The sequence below is a fragment of the Oncorhynchus clarkii genome, chromosome 7 (genome assembly GCF_045791955.1).
Source record: "Oncorhynchus clarkii lewisi isolate Uvic-CL-2024 chromosome 7, UVic_Ocla_1.0, whole genome shotgun sequence".
NCBI lineage: Eukaryota > Metazoa > Chordata > Actinopteri > Salmoniformes > Salmonidae > Oncorhynchus > Oncorhynchus clarkii.
In genome coordinates this window covers 72,298,373-72,320,100 of record NC_092153.1, presented here as the reverse complement: position 1 = coordinate 72,320,100, position 21,728 = coordinate 72,298,373, and the positions used below count along the sequence as shown (strand labels likewise).

The 21,728-nt window shown below is 42.1% G+C and overlaps 1 protein-coding gene across 1 annotated transcript in view; it reads left to right on the top strand.

Moving 5' to 3' along the window:
• The window catches only part of LOC139414441 (disks large-associated protein 4-like), a 63,746-nt gene that overhangs the window by 8,731 nt on the left and 33,287 nt on the right, over positions 1-21,728 (top strand). Inside the window, exon 5 of the mRNA XM_071162356.1 lies at positions 2,095-2,359. Coding sequence (XP_071018457.1) covers positions 2,095-2,359 — 265 coding nt within the window. The remainder of the gene's footprint in view (positions 1-2,094; positions 2,360-21,728) is intronic.

The window sequence follows — 21,728 nt, the reverse complement described above, 5'->3', positions numbered from 1 at the left end:
AATTTTATCGTTGAAGGAATGAGCGTTACACCGAGGCCTGTACTCTGGAGCGGGATCGATTTGGAGGTGGAGGGTCCGTCATGGTCTGGGGCAGTGTGTCACAGCATCATCGGACTGAGCTTGTTGTCATTGCAGGCAATCTCAACGCTGTGCGTTACAGGGAAGACATCCTCCTCCCTCATGTGGTTCTGAACTGGCAAATCTGGTGCAGTCCATGAGGAGGAGATGCACTGCAGTACTTAATGCAGCTGGTGGCCTCACCAGATACTGACTGTTACTTTTGATTTTGACCCCCTCTTCATTCAGGGACACATTATTGAATTTTTGTTAGTCACATGTCTGTGGAACTTATAACTGTGGAACTGAACGTCTCAGTTGTTGAATCTTATGTTCATACAAATATTTACACATGTTAAGTTTGCTGAAAATAAACACAGTTGACAGTGAGAGGACGTTTCTTTTTTTGCTGAGTTTATATGTTTAGCATTTCGACCCCATCTTGGGGAATTTAAAACGTTTAATTCCGAGAATGTGTGTTGATTTACATGTAAATTAGTAGAAGAGTCTAACGGTTTTCTACCGCTGAAGGAGAGGAGGACCAAAATGCAGCGTGGTTAGAGTTCAACATGTTTAATCAAGACCATACATGAGAGCACTACAAAATACAAAAACCGAAACAGTCCTATCTGGTGCAATGACACAAAGACAGAAGACAATCACCCACAAAATACCCGAAGAACATGGCTGCCTAAATATGGTTCCCAGTCAGAGACAACGACAGACAGCTGCCTCTAATTGAGAACCAATCTAGGCAACCATAGACATACAAATTTACCTAGAAAGGAAACAGCCCCATAAACATACAAAACCCCTAGACCAGAGAAACACATAAATCCCCCATGTCACACCCTGACCTAACCAAAATAATAAAGAAAACAAAGATAACTAAGGCCAGGACGTGACAAAGAGTTATTTGGAGCTGCAAGGTACGATGTTAATTATTACACCCCATTATTTCAGAAAGCCTTCCTGTGAAATTTTACTGTATAACAAACAAAACAGTACAACAATGCAATTGAGTAGACACATGCTGCTGTTATAAATATACAGTACTATAAGACTACTGGAGCAAAAACAGGTCTGGGACCAGGTTATAGATCTCATGCTCTCACTTTATCTCTCTCTTTCTCTCACTTGCTCTCTCTGTCACTGCTCCCTGCTCTTTGATTTGTTACCACTAAATCGTGAGGCCGAGCCAACTCCATAAGTTACAACTCAAATACCATATTTATTATATTCCTGTCACTCCAACACTGTGTTAGGCTTGCATTTTAGTAAACTTGGTCATGTCCCTCAGTCAAATCTCAGTCCTTCATTTGCACTGATGCTCTGATCTAATTTCTCACCAAGTTCATGCGAGTCAATCAAATTACTATTTTTTTATGAGAAGTTAAGACATCTTTGATTAATACTATGAAAGTGACACAAACTAATTGGCAGTAAAAAAAAAAAAATATATGTAGCTTGTTAACTACCTTGGACTTTGACTATAAGTTGCTATAAGGAGTTGATTCGGGGTCGGGACAAAGTGTAACTGCTGCACTTTGCTTTCCTCTCACCCAGCCTTAATACTGTAATGTGTCCTTTCGGCTGCATTTGATTGTATCCACAACTGTCACACAGGTGGAGCTAGCTCACCCCTCTAACAGACACTGTCAGCTATGCTCTCCATGGCAGACCTGGCTGAGTTCAAATAGTATTAGACATTTGAAAAACTCAGGGTGTTTTCTTCAGCCTGCCTGAAGTACCTAATGGGTAGTGTTGGCACTTTTGGGACTATTCCATTGCTTCCAATATGCTAGGTAAGCCTGATTAAGCACAGTTAAAGTATTTAAAAAAAATCTAAATACTACTTGAACCCAGTTCTAATGACCATGCCTCTCTTGTCCTGGGTCTAACCATGCATTTCTGTCCCAGTCTGGACATCTAGCCTGAAGTAGTAGCCATGCAATGCTGTCCTCTCACTCTAGCACTGCCACCCAGACCATGATGCCAACCTATGCCACTAGTGCCAACCTGCCTCTCTCCTTCCAGCTGCAGGACCTGGAGATGATTAGCCAATGCTACGATGATAGCTGCTCTGAGTCGGCGTTCCGAGAATCCCACACACTCTCACACTCCCATTCCCAGGCGGTGGAGCCTCCGGATCTACCAATGCCCACGTGCTTCCGATCCCGTAGCCATAGCTACCTGCGGGCCATCCAGGCCGGATGCTCACAGGATGACGACACTGCTTCCGTGGACTCGGATTCACCGCCGCCCACCGCCACTACTGTTCACACCTATAGCACCAGCACTGGTGAGTAGGCTTACCTACTGATGCTGATCAATGGTTAGTTTTGCACTATTACCTGCTAATGGTTGAGCTTTACATTAGGGAGCTGGGTATTAGGTTAAGCTGATTCTAGATCTGTGCCTATGGGCAACTTTGCTGGATTCTTATTGTTGTTGCATTGTCGAGAAGGAACCCGCAAGTAAGCATTTCGTTGGATGGTACCATGTACATAAGACTAATAAAATGTAAACTTGAAAAAAGTGAATTATTGGATTATGGATTATGCAACATATCCTACACCGTCGCTGATTAAATTAAATTCCTGAATTAAGTTTTGTGTTATTGGTTTGTGGCTGCAAACTGTAATGCTGTGAGAAGAGGATTGTGAAAGTGATGTAATCTAATGGGTCGAGATTGACAGAGATTGACCTGGTTATTGGTTATGTTTGTGCATAGAATCATACCTGTGAGCTCTCTCTGTTTGAATGAGGCGTAACCAATAGAACTCTACATGAATCATTTCTTCTTGGCTAGTGACAGTTACCTAGCAATGGCCATTTTGTTTGTGGTGGCTGCAGGGGCGGAGCCAGAGGGATGTCCGGGATGGACATTAACTTTTTGTTGCTCTCCTGCAGAAGCTTTATAACTTTGTATCTGGCTCGTACGTTCATCTCAAGTGTCTTACAGTTCAGAAAGAGCTGTATCCACAGCAGCAGCCCAGGGAACTACAAAGACTTACGGATGGAAGGTGGGCATGCAGATACATGGCATGCCGTAATCTGAGGGACAGGCTTCCAGCAGTTCTGAGAATGCTACAGGATATCACACTTGAAAACAGTGGTGATAGATCAGTGGAGGCAAAGGGCCTTCTTTCTTAGATAGATTTATATTTCATAGGGCTTTGGTTACCTTTTGTAAAGTGCTTGGTGATGCCAAATGTCTTTCTGACATGCTCCAATCCAGCTCCCGACCTAGAAAGGTTTGTGGGTCTAGTAGGTGCCCTTACAGACACATTACAGGAAGGGCTGTGGATCTAGTAGGTGCCCTTACAGACACATTACAGGACTACAGAAGTGAGGGTTACTTAGGAAAGAGGTTGAAGAGATTTCAGAGCACTGCAAAATAAGTGTACAAACAGTGTGTAAAAGATTTCACGACTCGTTACTGATGAGCACTGGTGGACAGAATAATAGTGACCAAAGTGATGGTGAGAGCTTCCAAAGAGCTATCTTTTATCAGGTGCTTGACAGTCTCATAGCTGAGCTGCAGAGTCATTTATCATAGAAGAATTACGAGATAATGCAAAGGGTCCAGTCTCTCAACCCAAAGACTACAACATTCTTGAATGAGGAGCCTGTTTACCTTTGCTCAGACCTTTGAGTCAGATTTAGAGGACCTCAAACATGAGGTTCATCACACCAAGCGGCTTCTTGATAAGAGAGAGAAAAGTGGAAGGGACAGACCGTCTACTCTCCTTGACTTTGTTGTGTTTCTAGAACCTTATAAATATATCTTACATGAGCTATTTCGACTTTGTAAGATTTCTGTTGTTACACCAGTCAGCAGTGCTTCTTGCGAGAGAAGCTTCTCAGCTTTAAAACTGATTAAAACCCACCTTAGGACAACAATGGTTGATGACAGGTTAAGTCACCTCTGAACTCTCAGTGTTGAGTCAAGGAGGCACTCTCCCTCAACATGGATGAGTTTGCGAAACATTTTGCCAGTTCTCACCAGAACTGCAGAATTATGCTGTTTTAAATCTATCTAGGATAATTTGGCACTTAGGCAGTCCCTCTGGTCATGATTAACACCTGCACTGTGTACTAGCTAGTACACTGACCTTCTAAAATTATAAATCCAAAGGGTATCATGTCACACAGATTTAATTTGGTCTTGATTAGGCCAATTCCAAAACGTTTTTTTGCTATTAGTTAACATAATATATATGAGCATAAATATGATACAGTACGTTTGTAATATTGATGAGCACCAAAATTATTTATATTTTTCAAGTCCATTTCTGCTTGATCCTGGTATTTCAAATTGCAGTGTTTTTTTGTAAATAAACTATACAATTTATGTAACACACAAATGCTCTTATCTCCTTGGTGCTTGAGCTTTATTTTCTGAAAATATTTTGGATGTTCAACACTTATAGACCCAGATTATATATTCATGAAAACAGAGTGGCCCAAGTCTCTCCCGTATGTGAGTACAGTGTGTGTGCGTGCGTGCGAGAGACAGAGAGAGAAAGAAATTGAGCTGCAGTTCTGAGGTACAGACACTGACTAGTCATAGTATGTTAAAGAATTCTAGTGAAGTAACCCTTTTGGACTACACCATCTGCCACATTGAAGAACTCCGGGTTAAGTGAATTATCACTTCTACCTCTAATCAGCAATCATAGGATTCATTCATGCTCCTTAGATGCCAGGTTAGGGTTACACACACATTTTCTGTCATGGTCTATGGATCCCCTGAAGTAGTCTTGGCCACCCCCTGGCCACCCCATGTATACAACTCTAGTTCCGCCACTGGGGGCTGGCTGAGCAAGTACAGAGGCTGAAATAGACACTCGGTTCGTTAGAATTGACATCGTGAATTTCTTTGCTATTTTGTATCCACGTGCTACAATGCAGGTTACAGTGTGTCATGTTGGTTGTTGTCAAAAGCCTCCACATCGCGGCGCTGTTGACCGTTTTCGCCACGCCACTTGACCCGGTTTAAAGAGACCGTTTCCTGGACAGTAGGCTTTACCAAAAGCTTGCTGTTACTATTTATCGTCTTTGACAGATACTGTTTCGACTTTGGATGTTTAGAAGTCAACAGCTCCTGCGATGTTGTCTTCATTTAAAAAAAAAAATAATGTTTTCTTCTGATAGGCTACGAGGGTAAGTGTTTGGTGCCAATAGTGTGACTTTTATGGAAATATCTATCTCAATCGCTTCTCAAGTCCTGAACAGCTTTGCATTGTATATTGTTCGAGCATGTGACGCAAAGGATAGGCTACTGTATATACGATACTGTAGCCGCTGCTATTTGATTTTGAAAGTAAACCTGCGGCGAGGACACAGTTGAGCTCTCTGAGGTATAACATTTGGCCACTGTCTATAGATGCGCAATAATCGGCAATCGAGATCAGAGCGCGCGCGATGTAGCCTAATGTAAAGTCAGGTTTCATTCATTATTGTGTGCGAAAGGCGGATCATATTGTATTTAACTGTACGTCGCTATGGATAAGAGCGTATGTTAAATGAAAATGTATTTTGTTTTGTGTAGGCTATTACCAATAAGGTATCTAGGTGTATCTGAGCAACTTCATTCTACATTTCTGTGAAAATAGCCTGCCCTATAGCCAAGGAGAAGTTGTTCATATGGATATGTCTTGGTAATCAATTCTCATTGTCAACGAAGAAACCTCACTTGTAATGTATGCTTTTGGCTATGTAAGCTATACAAATAAAATGGGCATAATAGCTATATCGCCCTGAACCAGTGAAAGCAAATCTGTTAGTCACATGGTAAGACCGGTAAGACTGACTGTGGGAATTATGTGACATATTCCATTTGTTTTGTTTAGCATCATTGTAGCCATACAGCAAGGTTTCTCAAAATTGATCCTGGGTCCACGGTTAGTTTTTTGCCTTAACACTACACAACTGATTCAAATAACCAACTCATCATCAAAAGTGTTGATTATTTGAATCAGCTGCGTAGCGTTTCCAAAATTCAGTCCTCGGGACCCCAAGGGATGCCCGTTTTCTTGTTTTTGCCCGAGCACTACACAGCTGATTAAAATATTAAAAGCTTGATGATTAGTTGATTATTTGAATCAGCTGTAGTGGGGGCACCTGCCAAGTCCTAGACCTTTGGCCTGGTGGAAGGAACAAACACACTCCATCATGGGAGGGATATTCCAGGGTGAAAGCTCAACAGCTCTCCCAGAAAAATGTCTCATTAGTGGAATTTGTGTAATATGTGCACATATCCTCTGGGTACTCGGTTAAAGAGCATATTTGGCCCCTGTGCCCCTCTATTAGCCACTTCCCCTCTTCTGCTCTCTTTGCTAATCTGTTTCCATGTGGAGGGAGGAGATCTGGAGTAACATCTGCTAAATATGTGTATGAGACCAATAAAATTTGATTTGGATTCAATATGAGACAGCAATGCTCAGGAAACTAAATACCCACTGGGCAAAAACTAGTTGAATCAATGTTGTTTCCATGTCATTTCAACCATCAAAGTCATCAACGTGAGGGAATTTATTTATTTTTTCAACCAACTTTAACCAACATTTTGGTTGATTTCACATTGAATTCACATTAGTTGACAACTCAGTCAAATGTAAATGAAAACTAGACGTTGAACTGACTTGTCAGTAAATAGCTTGTCAGTAAATAGCTTGGCAGTAAATAGCTTGTCAGTAAATAGCTTGGCAGTAAATAGCTTGGCAGTAAATAGCTTGGCAGTAAATAGCTTGTCAGTAAATAGCTTGTCAGTAAATAGCTTGTCAGTAAATATCTTGGCAGTAAATAGCTTGGCAGTAAATAGCTTGGCAGTAAATAGCTTGGCAGTAAATAGCTTGTCAGTAAATAGCTTGGCAGTAAATAGCTTGGCAGTAAATAGCTTGGCAGTAAATTGTTGTGTTCTTCACTTACGTTCTAAATCAATTCTTTACATACTTTGGTCTTTTAAAGCCCTTTAATGGAGTTCCATCACCAACAGGGATGTAGGTTGTGGGAATGTGGTTGGCCAATTTCCCTTTTCCAGAAGATTCTCATAGCTAACTGTAGAATCCTATTAATAAGGGACAGACTCACTTGGCTGCGGTGAATCGACTGTGGTGAATGTCGAGAAAATTGTAGTTTTCAGTGATTAAATAGTGGTCCAGTTACCGAAGGGAGCCAAGAAACTGCAGTGTGTAATTTTCCTGACTCTCAGCCCTGCCTAGCATAGCAAAGAGCTAGTGAGCTACACAGTCGGCAGTGAAAGGACTGAGGATGACTCATTCATACCCATGAGCTCATAATATGACACTGAAACCTGGGTGTTAAGGGAGAGGTTAACTGTAGCTATGTGGGTGTGATCTATGATCCATGAGATCATACCATTCTAAATGACCATCCTCCTAAACTCCTCCTAACCCACCGATGGAGATAAGCTATAGGGACTTTCTCAGCCTCACGATGTGTTCAGTTGGTGTAAACACAACACAGAATTCACAGGACTGACAGGAGTTAATTTGCCCTTTTCAATGTCGTCCTTGCTTAGAATAGCAGCGGAATGTCTGGCTTTGGTTGAAGCAAGCCTTGTGAATTCTAGAGGGAAAGTGTGTTTTGTGAGTGAGATTGTGGCTAGTGTGGTCACACTGAAACAATAGTCCTAATTCTTTTAGGTCTGTTTTACTGTGGGCAGCAGTAATTGAAAAGAGGTTGGGGAGTTAATTTGGCCACTGAATGGGCTGAAGTCCTTAAGGGAAGGTAGCCAAACCACCAAGGCTAGGTCCAATCCTTTATGTTCTGTGGAGAGATTACTTGTCCAAGTAGGGATGACAGGAAGGCTGGCAATTCCAAGATGGCAGATAAGCAGAAGCAAGTTAGGTTTTCGGTTGCTAGGATCAGGAAAGTAGGCACCTGATTTGTCTGTCCATTGTTTCTAATTGGCCAATCTCATTCCTATCTATGGTACATTTCCCATAAATTAGCATAGCGAGCCAAGAACATTTGTTATGTTCATTTTGGTTTTGTTTTATATAGTAGTTGGCAAGAGACCTACTACTAAGCACTTTTCTTGGAAGATGCTTAGTGCAATGTTTCTCAAATGATTGGGATTGTACTTTACGGTTCTGTGTGAGTGGAGTCATTTGGACACTACCTATGTTCAGTTATGTATTTTTTTTTCAAATCAAGCCGTCCCTGACCTCCAGTTGTCTCTGGGGAAGCAGGACAAACGGCAGTACTAAATACAAGCTGCTGATATGCCTCTACCCCTTTACGTTGCCAGTGCCACGGCATCTGTCTGTTTCTTTTCACCCCTGATGACTAGTGAAAACTTTAGCACCCCCATCGACAGAGAGAAGGCCTTGTCCCACTTAGTATGGTCATTATTTTTGTAATGACAGTGTGCAAATCTATGGTAAGGTGACACTCTCTCCCTCCGACACCCCTGGATTTACGAGCAGATGTTAAATTTGTGCCACATTGCCAGGGGAGGCAGCTTTTCACCACCTTTTCGGCGGTGTCATCTCTGTCATGTAATAACCATCAGGCTGCCAATTAGGGCAGTGGCGGTCACAAAATGTAATCAGTCAGAGATTATCAAGCAATTAACTGTCGGTCTCACGGTAATTGAGCGTTAATTAACATAAACACATGTAGCATCTCCTGGCTTCCACACATAGCCTACAAGCCCTTATAAAAAAAAGTATAATAAATCCATGTAATATAGCCAACACCTTCACATAAGTCCATTATTTATTATAGACAAGTCTAAAGAAGCATAATATGAAGAAAATGTAGTCTATTTCAGAAAAAAGAATAGCATACTCTGAGTTGTCCTGATGTGGCTTTGTGAAATGGCTGTGGGCTGCACTTGTTCATTTAGCAGGCAAGATTAGTTTATTATTCCGTGACATTATTTTATAGAATGAATAATACAATTGAACAAAGCTGAATAAAATATAAATATTTTCTCCAAACGATTTGAGGGAGTGTGCACATGCAGCTATTCTGTGTTGAGCGGTTAACAAAGAAATAAGTATTCCTGTATATTTAATTTAGAGTTATTAATGTGCCTTTAGTTGTTCTACAAACATTGGGCTATGTTTTGATTTTTAATACATAGTATGGCTGCATGATGAGACTGATGATTTAAAAAAAAGTTGTTTGAAAGGCATGAGCTCTGCTTTGTTTTCTGCACAGGCGGTACTTACTCCAATAGTCTCATTCACAATTTGACATGCACTTGATAATGCCTCAAATTTCATGGCGGCATCCCCTTGTGGCCGTAATTCACCCTAAAAAAAATCCTGCCTGCTAATTATCTATAGGCTATGTTTCAACTTTTCAATTTCAAATGATTTTCTAACAAGTTGTATTTTCTAACAACAGTTTGAATTGAGCTGTGTTCCGCCTCCTCATTAATTCACATTCAGCGTTGCAGACACTTTATTTTTGAGGTTTTACTGAGCCAGATAAACTTCTCTCTTCGAGGAGAGCCCCCCCCCCCCCTCATGGACTGCACCAGATTTGCCAGTTTTTGCTGTGAGATGTTACCCCACTCTTTCACCAAGGCACCTGCAAGTTACTGGACATTTCTGGGGGGAATGGCCCTAGCTCTCACCCTCCGATCCAACAGGTCCCAGAAGTGCTCAATGGGATTGAGATCCGGGCTCTTCGCTGGCCATGGCAGAACACTTTCATTGCTGTCTTGCAGGAAATCACACACAGAACGAGCAGTATGGCTGGTGGCATTGTCATGCTGGAGGGTCATGTCAGGATGAGCCTGCAGGAAGGGTACCACATGAGGGAGGAGGATGTCTTCCTTGTAACGCACAGCGTTGAGATTGCCTGCAATGACAACAAGCTCAGTCCAATGATGCTGTGACACACCGCCCCAGACCATGACGGACCCTTCACCTCCAAATCGATCCCGCTACAGAGTACAGGCCTCGGTGTAACGCTCATTCCTTCGACGATAAACACAAAGTTGATCATCACCCCTGGTGAGACAATACAGCGTCTCTTCAGTGAAGGGCACTTTTGCCAGTACCGACTGGTCCAGCGATGGTGGGTTTGTGTCCATAGGCGACGTTGTTGCCGGTGATGTCTGATTAGGACCTGCCTTACAACAGGCCTACAATCCCTCAGTCCAGCCTCTCTCAGCCTATTGCGGATAGTCTGAGCACTGATGGAGGGATTGTGGTATAACTCGGGCAGTTGTTGTTGCCATCCTGTACCACTGCAAGGACGATCAGTCCGTTCTGTCTCCCTGTAGTGCTGTCTTAGGCATCTCACAGTACAGACATTGCAATTTATTGCCCTGGCCACATCTGCAGTCCTCATGCCCCCTTGCAGCATGCCTAAGGCGCGTTCACACAAATGTGCAGGGACCCTGGGCATCTTTCTTGTGGAGTTTTTCAGAGTCAGTAGAAAGGCCTCTTTAGTGTCCTAAGTTTTCATAACTGTGACCTTAATTGCCTACCGTCTGTAAGCTGACCGTCCGTAAGCTGTTAATGTCTTAACAACGTTCAACAGGTGCATGTTCATTAATTGTTTATGGTTCATTGAACAAGCATGGGAAACAGTGTTTAAACCCTTTACAATGAATATCTGTGAAGTTATTTGTATTTTTATGAATTATCTTTGAAAGACAGGGTCCTGAAAAAGGGATGTTTCTTTTTTTGCTGAGTTTATGTAGCATAATGTATTTACAGTTTTATTCACAAGTACTCGTGACAAATAATGCATTCCGATTATTTCATATATTGTAATGGACACCTATGATGTGTGTAAAATACTTTTTTGAAGGTTGTACTGATTATAATGAGCTAATCTATTTGCCAGCTATGTGTGGCGCCATGTTTGTTGACATTATACAATGCATTCTGGGTGTCACGTAATCTGTCAGACCAAAGATGTTATAATGAGGTGAAGGAATGGTTCACTCATCTTTCGGGTAAACTTCCGGAAGTGAATGAAGGCAAGTGGATGATCGTAGACGACACACCCCCTTCAACATGCATACTATAAACAGACCAAACTCATGTTGTCTCCTTTTAATATCTTTGGTTGATGAAAAAAAAAACATTCCAGCGCACAAACTACCCATTTTCAGAATACTTTCGATTTCTAGAAAGAGTTTTACTTCATTATTTCGATCAATGGTGAGCTCACCCATGACTTAATTAATTATAACTTTGTAAAGACTTTGTAAAATGTTTCTGTGAAAAAAAGTGTTGCCAGCTCAAATGCTTATTGTTATGTCAATCGAAAATGGACATTCTAAATAAGCATTCTAATCAAACGTTCTCATCACATCGGTTTGATCATAGGCAACAGGGACCACTATAGATTGATCACACCTGTTTGTTGGTCCGTGTGAAAAGGTTAAATATATTGTTAGAACTGTCCACATTGACTTTTCGTCAGCCAACAAGATGAGTAGGACTAACCTACAGAAAAAACACTAGTCTATGTCAATCTACTATCCCCCATAGTACAAAAGTCAACCTATTCTATTCTGCGCGACAAATAAATATTCCAAACATAGTCTGGGACAGTTGTGGGATGTGATAGATCCCAAATTAATACAACCACTAGCATAAAAAAAAATGTTTTATGCAATGTGGCTGATGCAACAGATCAAAACTTTTAGCTTAAAATGTTGATAAACTATTAGGCTACTTCTTCACATTATAAGCGCAGCAATGCGCACGTGGTACTAGACTATAAGCGCAAATGTTCCATTAGCGGAAAACACCATTATCATAAGTGACTGCAAATGCAATTATGCAGGTAATGCTTTTATTATAAATGTGCATTATTTTTTTTATTTACCCCTTTTTCTCCCCAATTTCATGGTATCCAATTGGTTGTTACAGTCATGTCCCATCGCTGCAACTCCAGTATGGACTCTGGAGAGGTGAAGGTCAAGAGCCGTGCTCCCAGGCAGACTAAATAACTTTTTTGCCCGCTTTGAGGACAATACAGTGCCACTGACAAGGCCTGCAACGAAAACATGCGGTCTCTCCTTCACTGCAGCCGAGGTGAGTAAGACATTTAAACGTGTTAACCCTCGCAAGGCTGCAGGCCCAGATGGCATCCCCAGCCGCGCCCTCAGAGCATGCGCAGACCAGCTGGCCGGTGTGTTTACGGACATATTCAATCAATCCCTATACCAGTCTGCTGTTCCCACATGCTTCAAGAGGGCCACCATTGTTCCTGTTCCCAAGAAAGCTAAGGTAACTGAGCTAAATGACTACCGCCCCGTAGCACTCACATCCGTCATCATGAAGTGCTTTGAGAGACTAGTCAAGGACCATATCACCTCCACCCTACCTGACACCCTAGACCCACTCCAATTTGCTTACCGCCCAAATAGGTCCACAGACGATGCAATCTCAACCACACTGCACACTGCCCTAACCCATCTGGACAAGAGGAATACCTATGTGAGAATGCTGTTCATCGACTACAGCTCGGCATTCAACACCATAGTACCCTCCAAGCTCGTCATCAAGCTCGAGACCCTGGGTCTCGACCCCGCCCTGTGCAACTGGGTACTGGACTTCCTGACGGGCCGCCCCCAGGTGGTGAGGGTAGGCAACAACATCTCCTCCCCGCTGATCCTCAACACTGGGGCCCCACAAGGTTGCGTTCTGAGCCCTCTCCTGTACTCCCTGTTCACCCACGACTGCGTGGCCACGCACGCCTCCAACTCAATCATCAAGTTTGCGGACGACACAACAGTGGTAGGCTTGATTACCAACAACGATGAGACGGCCTACAGGGTGGAGGTGAGGGCCCTCGGAGTGTGGTGTCAGGAAAACAACCTCACACTCAACGTCAACAAAACTAAGGAGATGATTGTGGACTTCAGGAAACAGCAGAGGGAACACCCCCCTATCCACATCGATGGAACAGTAGTGGAGAGGGTAGCAAGTTTTAAGTTCCTCGGCATACACATCACAGACAAACTGAATTGGTCCACTCACACAGACAGCATCGTGAAGAAGGCGCAGCAGCGCCTCTTCAACCTCAGGAGGCTGAAGAAATTCGGCTTGTCACCAAAAGCACTCACAAACTTCTACAGATGCACAATCGAGAGCATCCTGGCGGGCTGTATCACCGCCTGGTATGGCAACTGCACCGCCCTCAACCGTAAGGCTCTCCAGAGGGTAGTGAGGTCTGCACAACGCATCACCGGGGGCAAACTACCTGCCCTCCAGGACACCTACACCACCCGATGTCACAGGAAGGCCATAAAGATCATCAAGGACATCAACCACCCGAGCCACTGCCTGTTCACCCCGCTATCATCCAGAAGGCGAGGTCAGTACAGGTGCATCAAAGCTGGGACCGAGAGACTGAAAAACAGCTTCTATCTCAAGGCCATCAGACTGTTAAACAGCCACCACTAACACTGAGTGGCTGCTGCCAACACACTGACACTGACTCAACTCCAGCCACTTTAATAATGGGAATTGATGGGAAATGATGTAAATATATCACTAGCCACTTTAAACAATGCTACCTTATATAAATGTTACTTACCCTACATTATTCATCTCATACGCATACGTATATACTGTACTCTATATCATCGACGGTATCCTTATGTAATACATGTATCACTAGCCACTTTATACTATACTATGCCACTTTGTTTACATACTCATCTCATTTGTACATACTGTACCCGATACCATCTACTGTATCTTGCCTATGCTGCTCTGTACCATCACTCATTCATATATCCTTATGTACATATTCTTTATCCCCTTACACTGTGTACAAGACAGTAGTTTTGGAATTGTTAGTTAGATTACTTGTTATTACTGCATTGTCGGAACTAGAAGCACAAGCATTTCGCTACACTCGCATTAACATCTGCTAACCATGTGTATGTGACAAATAAAATTTGATTTGATTTGATTTGATTTGTAACGTCTGCTTCCAACTCATAAAACACATAAATCTCCTGAACACAGATCACTTTCCAGCTCTCTCTCGCAAACACATAAATCCCCTGAACACAGCTCACTTTCCAGCTCACATTTTCAGACACATAGATCCCCTGAACACAGCTCACATTCCAGCTCACATTTTCAGACACATACAGTGCCTTGCGAAAGTATTCGGCCCCCTTGAACTTTGCGACCTTTTGCCACATTTCAGGCTTCAAACATAAAGATATAAAACTGTATTTTTTTGTGAAGAATCAACAACAAGTGGGACACAATCATGAAGTGGAACGACATTTATTGGATATTTCAAACTTTTTTAACAAATCAAAAACTGAAAAATTGGGCGTGCAGAATTATTCAGCCCCTTTACTTTCAGTGCAACAAACTCTCTCCAGAAGTTCAGTGAGGATCTCTGAATGATCCAATGTTGACCTAAATGACTAATGATGATAAATACAATCCACCTGTGTGTAATCAAGTCTCCGTATAAATGCACCTGCACTGTGATAGTCTCAGAGGTCCGTTAAAAGCGCAGAGAGCATCATGAAGAACAAGGAACACACCAGGCAGGTCCGAGATACTGTTGTGAAGAAGTTTAAAGCCGGATTTGGATACAAAAAGATTTCCCAAGCTTTAAACATCCCAAGGAGCACTGTGCAAGCGATAATATTGAAATGGAAGGAGTATCAGACCACTGCAAATCTACCAAGACCTGGCCGTCCCTCTAAACTTTCAGCTCATACAAGGAGAAGAGTGATCAGAGATGCAGCCAAGAGGCCCATGATCACTCTGGATGAACTGCAGAGATCTACAGCTGAGGTGGGAGACTCTGTCCATAGGACAACAATCGGTTGTATATTGCACAAATCTGGCCTTTATGGAAGAGTGGCAAGAAGAAAGCCATTTCTTAAAGATGTCCATAAAAAGTGTCGTTTAAAGTTTGCCACAAGCCACCTGGCAGACACACCAAACATGTGGAAGAAGGTGCTCTTTTCAGATGAAACCAAAATTGAACTTTTTGGCAACAATGCAAAACGTTATGTTTGGCGTAAAAGCAACACAGCTGAACACACCATCCCCACTGTCAAACATGGTGGTGGCAGCATCATGGTTTGGGCCTGCTTTTCTTCAGCAGGGACAGGGAAGATGGTTAAAATTGATGGGAAGATGGATGGAGCCAAATACAGGACCATTCTGGAAGAAAACCTGATGGAGTCTGCAAAAGACCTGAGACTGGGACGGAGATTTGTCTTCCAACAAGACAATGATCCAAAACATAAAGCAAAATCTACAATGGAATGGTTCAAAAATAAACATATCCAGGTGTTAGAATGGCCAAGTCAAAGTACAGACCTGAATCCAATCGAGAATCTGTGGAAAGAACTGAAAACTGCTGTTCACAAATGCTCTCCATCCAACCTCACTGAGCTCGAGCTGTTTTGCAAGGAGGAATGGGAAAAAATTTCAGTCTCTCGATGTGCAAAACTGATAGAGGCATACCCCAAGCGACTTACAGCTGTAATCGCAGCAAAAGGTGGCGCTACAAAGTATTAACTTAAGGGGGCTGAATAATTTTGCACGCCCAATTTTTCAGTTTTTGATTTGTTAAAAAAGTTTGAAATATCCAATAAATGTCGTTCCACTTCATGATTGTGTCCCACTTGTTGTTGATTCTTCACAAAAAAATACAGTTTTATATCTTTATGTTTGAAGCCTGAAATGTGGCAAAAGGTCGCAAAGTTCAAGGGGGCCGAATACTTTCGCAAGGCACTGTAGATCTCCTGAATGCAACTCACTCTCCAGATCCCAATCACCTGAATTCTGTGTATGACCTTCGGCCTGCCCCTGGACCCAGCAACCTGCCTCCTCCTGTTGTCCTTTACTAATAAACACCTGCTGTGCCCTGCGCTTGAAACCAGCACTCTGTCTCCCATTATAATCATTGCAGCATCCTCCGAAACACAACCCAGCCAAGTTGCGCTGCTTCTTGACACAATGCCCGCTTAACCCGGAAGCCTGCACCAATGTGGTGACCGTGTCAGCATGCATTGTGCCCGGCCCGCCACAGTAGTCGATAGTGCGCAATGGGACAAGAACAACCCTGTCGGCCAAACCCTCCCCTAACCCAGACGACACTGGGCCATGGGTCTCCCGGTCGCGGCCGGCCGCGACAGAGCATGGACTCGAACCATGGTCTCTAGTGTCACAGCGATGCAGTGCCTTAGACCACTGCGCCACTCTGGAGGCCCTAAAGGTGCATTTTTATGGAGAAAATTATCTTCCCCAAACTTGAAACTCACGCGCTGCTTATACAATGGGGCAAAACAGTATTTAGTCAGCCACCAATTGTGCAAGTTCTCCCACTTAAAAAGATGAGAGGCCTGTAATTTTCATCATAGGTACACTTCAACTATGACAGACAAAATGAGAAAAAAAATCCAGAAAATCACATTGTGGGATTTTTAATGAATTTATTTGCAAATTATGGTGGAAAATAAGTATTTGGTCAATAACAAAAGTTTATCTCAATACTTTGTTATATACCCTTTGTTGGCAATGACAGAGGTCAAACCTTTTCTGTAAGTCTTCACAAGGTTTTCACACACTGTTGCTGGTATTTTGGCCCATTCCTCCATGCAGATCTCCTCTAGAGCAGTGATGTTTTGGGGCTGTTGCTGGGCAAAACGGACTTTCAACTCCCTCCAAAGATTTTCTATGGGGTTGAGATCTTGAGACTGGCTAGGCCACTCCAGGACCTTGAAATGCTTCTTACCAAGCCACTCCTTCGTTGCCCGGGCGGTGTGTTTGGGATCATTGTCATGCTGAAAGACCCAGCCACGTTTCATCTTCAATGCCCTTGCTGATGGAAGGAGGTTTTCACTCAAAATCTCACGATACATGGCCCCATTCATTCTTTCCTTTACACGGATCAGTCGTCCTGGTCCCTTTGCAGAAAAACAGCCCCAAAGCATGATGTTTCCACCCCCATGCTTCACAGTAGGTATGGTGTTCTTTGGATGCAACTCAGCATTCTTTGTCCTCCAAACACGACGAGTTGAGTTTTTACCAAAAAGTTATATTTTGGTTTCATCTGACCATATGACATTCTCCCAATCTTCTTCTGGATCATCCAAATGCTCTCTAGCAAACTTCAGACGGGCCTGGACATGTACTGGCTTAAGCAGGGGGACACGTCTGGCACTGCAGGATTTGAGTCCCTGGCGGCGTAGTGTGTTACTTATGGTAGGCTTTGTTACTTTGGTCCCAGCTCTCTGCAGGTCATTCACTAGGTCCCCCCGTGTGGTTCTTGTGATCATTTTGACCCCACGGGGTGAAATCTTGCGTGGAGCCCCAGATCGAGGGAGATTATCAGTGGTCTTGTATGTCTTCCATTTCCTAATAATTGCTCCCATGGTTGATTTCTTCAAACCAAGCTGCTTACCTATTGCAGATTCAGTCTTCCCAGCAGGTCTACAATTTTGTTTCTGGTGTCCTTTGACAGCTCTTTGGTCTTGGCCATAGTGGAGTTTGGAGTGTGACTGTTTGTGGTTGTGGACAGGTGTCTTTTATACTGATAACAAGTTCAAACAGGTGCCATTAATACAGGTAACGAGTGGAGGACAGAGGAGCCTCTTAAAGAAGAAGTTACAGGTCTGTGAGAGCCAGAAATCTTGCTTGTTTGTAGGTGACCAAATACTTATTTTCCACCATAATTTGCAAATAAATTCATTAAAAATCCTACAATGTGATTTTCTGGATTTTTTTTTCTCATTTTGTCTGTCATAGTTGAAGTGATGAAAATTACAGGCCTCTCTCATCTTTTTAAGTGGGAGAACTTGCACAATTGGTGGCTGACTAAATACTTTTTTGCCCCACTGTATATGCCAGTTAGGCTCTGCACCACTTGTAAAGCGGATTAATGTGCTTAATTTTATTAAGTTATTTGGCCACTTTGGTTGGGGTACAAACCTTATTAAAAATATAGGCCCATGGGCTAGGCTACATAAGGTGTGCAACTGTGATTTGAAAAAGTCGCAAAAAAAGGCATTGTTTCTTATGCTGGGCATCATTCACAAGTGATATTATACTGTATAATTCACAATAATATTGTCATCCATTAGACTATTCTTGATTTAATCTTGTCTTTACATATACTAAATAATATTTGTGACATTTGTTTTGATTTAGAATGGACCATTATCCTGCACCTGTATCCTAACGGGCAACAGGGAAAAATACATGTAATCTATTCACTTAAATAGTGAATGGAGGACGCTTTTCCCTGTGGTTTATTTTCATGCCAGCCAGGTAGGCTATACTCCTGTTATAAATATAAGCAATGTGCTTAATATTAGGAAAGTTGATTAAAAATATATAGTTGGACTAGCCTATAGAAAGCTGATGTGATCCTCGTCTTTTTATTAGTGGCCATCACTCTATTTTCTCCTGCAATTTCATAGCCTATAGAAATGTTGTGCAACATGAGCTCACGGCTCTCATGAAGATTCACCATTACATTTGCATTGCTGTCATATTGATTAGAGGGACAATAGAGGACTGAATACCAGGCAGTTATCAAGTTTGGTAGGCTACTAATGAACAGCAGCAGCATCAGAGCTTGGAGAAGCCTAATTACCGTGACTAAACGGTCATGTGGAATTTGACTGCCTTTATGACTCGTGACCGCCGGTGTGGCGGTAAGAAAGTCACCGCAACAGCCATACTGCCAATGGGCCTGTAATCATCTCATTTTTTTTGTTTGCATCGCCAGTTCTTCTTGGGAGCGAGATCTAGTGGGGGAGAGATTAAGTGATAGATGCTGAATATTTGTTTTAGTACACTGTTTTGTCATTAGTGTTGCTGGGGTATCTGCGGTTCATTGTCATGTGTGCTTATTACCTGACATTTTGTTCATTATGTAATGAAGTCCTTGCCTTTGCATCAGTGTGAAAGTTTCAGGTTCTCAGCTAAACAGTAAGTAATTTGTAAACAGACACGTACAATGACTTGTCATGACAACTATCCTGCTTAGTTTGCATCAGGAGGTTGCCTTGCAGTTGGACAGTTTAAGGTGCCACATGGTTGGGTTAGCGTCTGTCCATTATGCAGCATTGTTTACACCTCCAAACAACTCATGAACTAGTCTCACAAGTGGACAGCTAGACCAATGTCCAGAGGGCAGGATAAGACCAGACCGTTGGCTCCTTTCACATTCCACAGAGTAAACATTTTGAACAAAGCTCCGGGTTGTTGCATAACTTCTGGTTAAGTCAGAACAGCTACTCTTATTTAATATAATTGCACTTCGGGGGTGGCAGCCAGCAATGAGTACAGAATGAGCTTCATTAAGTCAGGAAAGGTATTTAGATTGACTGTTTGCAAAGCCTTAAACTGTTTTGCAGATGGGTTCTGAATGCGAGCTTTGTCAGCATCACAATTCTGTACATTACTGGTGGAAGGATTAGTTGCATTATCGCAGTCATCACACACTGGGCTGACTATGTTGTATGTAAGTGATTAGGCGTAACAGACAGAATTTGGAGGGAAATTTACTCCGGAGACCTGCACTCTCTTCCGCTATCCATATTAGATCTCACATTTAATTGGCATTTAAAGGAAAATTCCACCCTAAAACTATCTTTGAAAGTTAAATATCTTGAAAACTTTGCTGACATGCAAAATATTTTTGGACTACATCAAAAATGGACTAATAAAACAAATGCCAAAAGATGGTTTAATTTCAGTGGCTTCCTTTCCTTCATCTTGACTAATCTGAAGATATCAGGCTAGGGAAAAGCAATATGGGAGGATGCCTTCACCAGTCCATTTCTTTAATGGCAGGTGCAAATGGCCCAAAGAAGACATTTAAAGGAATCTACTTTAAACTATTGAGATGCATGTTTTTGCCTTCTTTAAATGTTTTCACTCTCCTGTATCCTGAGCTAGCCTGATGTACATTGCCTTCAGAAAGTATTCACACCCCTTACCTTTTTCCACATTTTATTGTGTTACATCCTGAATTTAAAATGGAATAAATGTAGATGTTTTGTTCCTGGCCTGTACATAATGCCCAATAATGTGAAAGTGGAATTATGTTTTTAGAAATTTTAATTAAAATTGACAAGCTGAAACGTCAATATATTCAACCCCTTTGTTATGGCAAGCCTAAATAAGTTCAGAAGTAAATATTTCTTAACAAGTCACGTAAGAAGTTTAATGGACTCACTGCGTGTGCAATAAGTGTTAAACATGATTTTTGAATGACTACTTCATCTCTGTACCCCACTCATACAATTATCTGTAAGGTCCCTCAGATGAACAGTGAATTTCAAACACAGATTCAATGACAAAGACTAGGGAGGTTTCCAATTCATCGCAAAGAAGATCACCTATTGGTAGATTGGTAAAAATTAAACAAGCAGACATTGAATATCCCTTTGATCAATGTGAACTTATTAATTACACTTTTGATGGTGTATAAATACACCCAATCACTACAAAGATACAGGAGTTGTTCCTAACTCAGTTGCCGGAGAGGAAGGAAACCAATTCAGGGATTTCACACAAGGCCAATCGTGACTTTAAAATAGTTAGAATTTAATGGCTGTGATAGGAAAAAACGGAGGAAAAACAACTTTGGAGTTACTCCACAATACAAACCTAAATGACAAAGTGAAAAGAAGGAATCCTGTTCAGGTTTAAAATAAAGTAAAACTGCAAAAAATGTGGCAAAGAAATTGACTTTATTTCCTGAATAAAAAGTTTGGGGCAAATCCGACAACCCATACTGAGTACCATTCTTCATATTTTCAAGCATGGTGGTGGCTGCATCATGTTATGGGAATACTTGTCATCGGCAAGGACTAGGAAGTTGTTTTTTTAATAATAAAAATAAACAGAATTGAGCTAAACACAGGCAAAATCCTAGAGAAAAATTTGGTTCAGTCTGCTTTCCACCAGACACTGGGAGATTAATTAACCTTTTAGCAGGACAATAACCTAAAACACAAGGCCAAAGGAACACTGCAGTTGCTTACCAAGACGACATTGAATGTTCCTTAGTGGCCTAGTTACAGTTTTGACTTAAATCTGTTTAAATCCATGGCAAGACTTGAAAATGGCTGTCTAGCAATGATCAACAACCAACATTGACAGAGTTTGAAGAATAATAATGTGCAAATATTGTACAATCCAGGTGTGAAAAACTCTTAGAAATATACCTGGGGGGCGCTAGAGAGCGTGCTATGGCGTAGACGTGCTTTGCTTAACCTCTCACAACCTATAACTTCAAACATTGTCTAGCAGTATGACAAAGGGAAAAGGCAGCAAAAAAGGGGGCGCTAAACGAGATAGACAACAAACCAATTTCAACATCGCCGACCCACAAGGAGTTATCTGAAGATGCTAGCTCCCAAGAGTTCCCATCAGAACCTACTCAAAGTGACCTACTGGCTGCTATAAACTTACTAAGCAAAAAGGTGGACACAAGGTTGGCTGATGTCTAAAAGATTATTGGGACTTTGACTGAAACTGTGAAGGCAACTAAGGGCAGGGTGCATGAGGTTGAGCAGACGACAGTAGATCACGAGGCCAGGCTACAGGACAAAGACACCAGAACATCTGAAATTTGGGAACCAGGAGGACACTGAGAAAGGGAAACACACTGAATTTTTCTCGGGGCTGATACCGGCATTGCTGGGGAGTGAA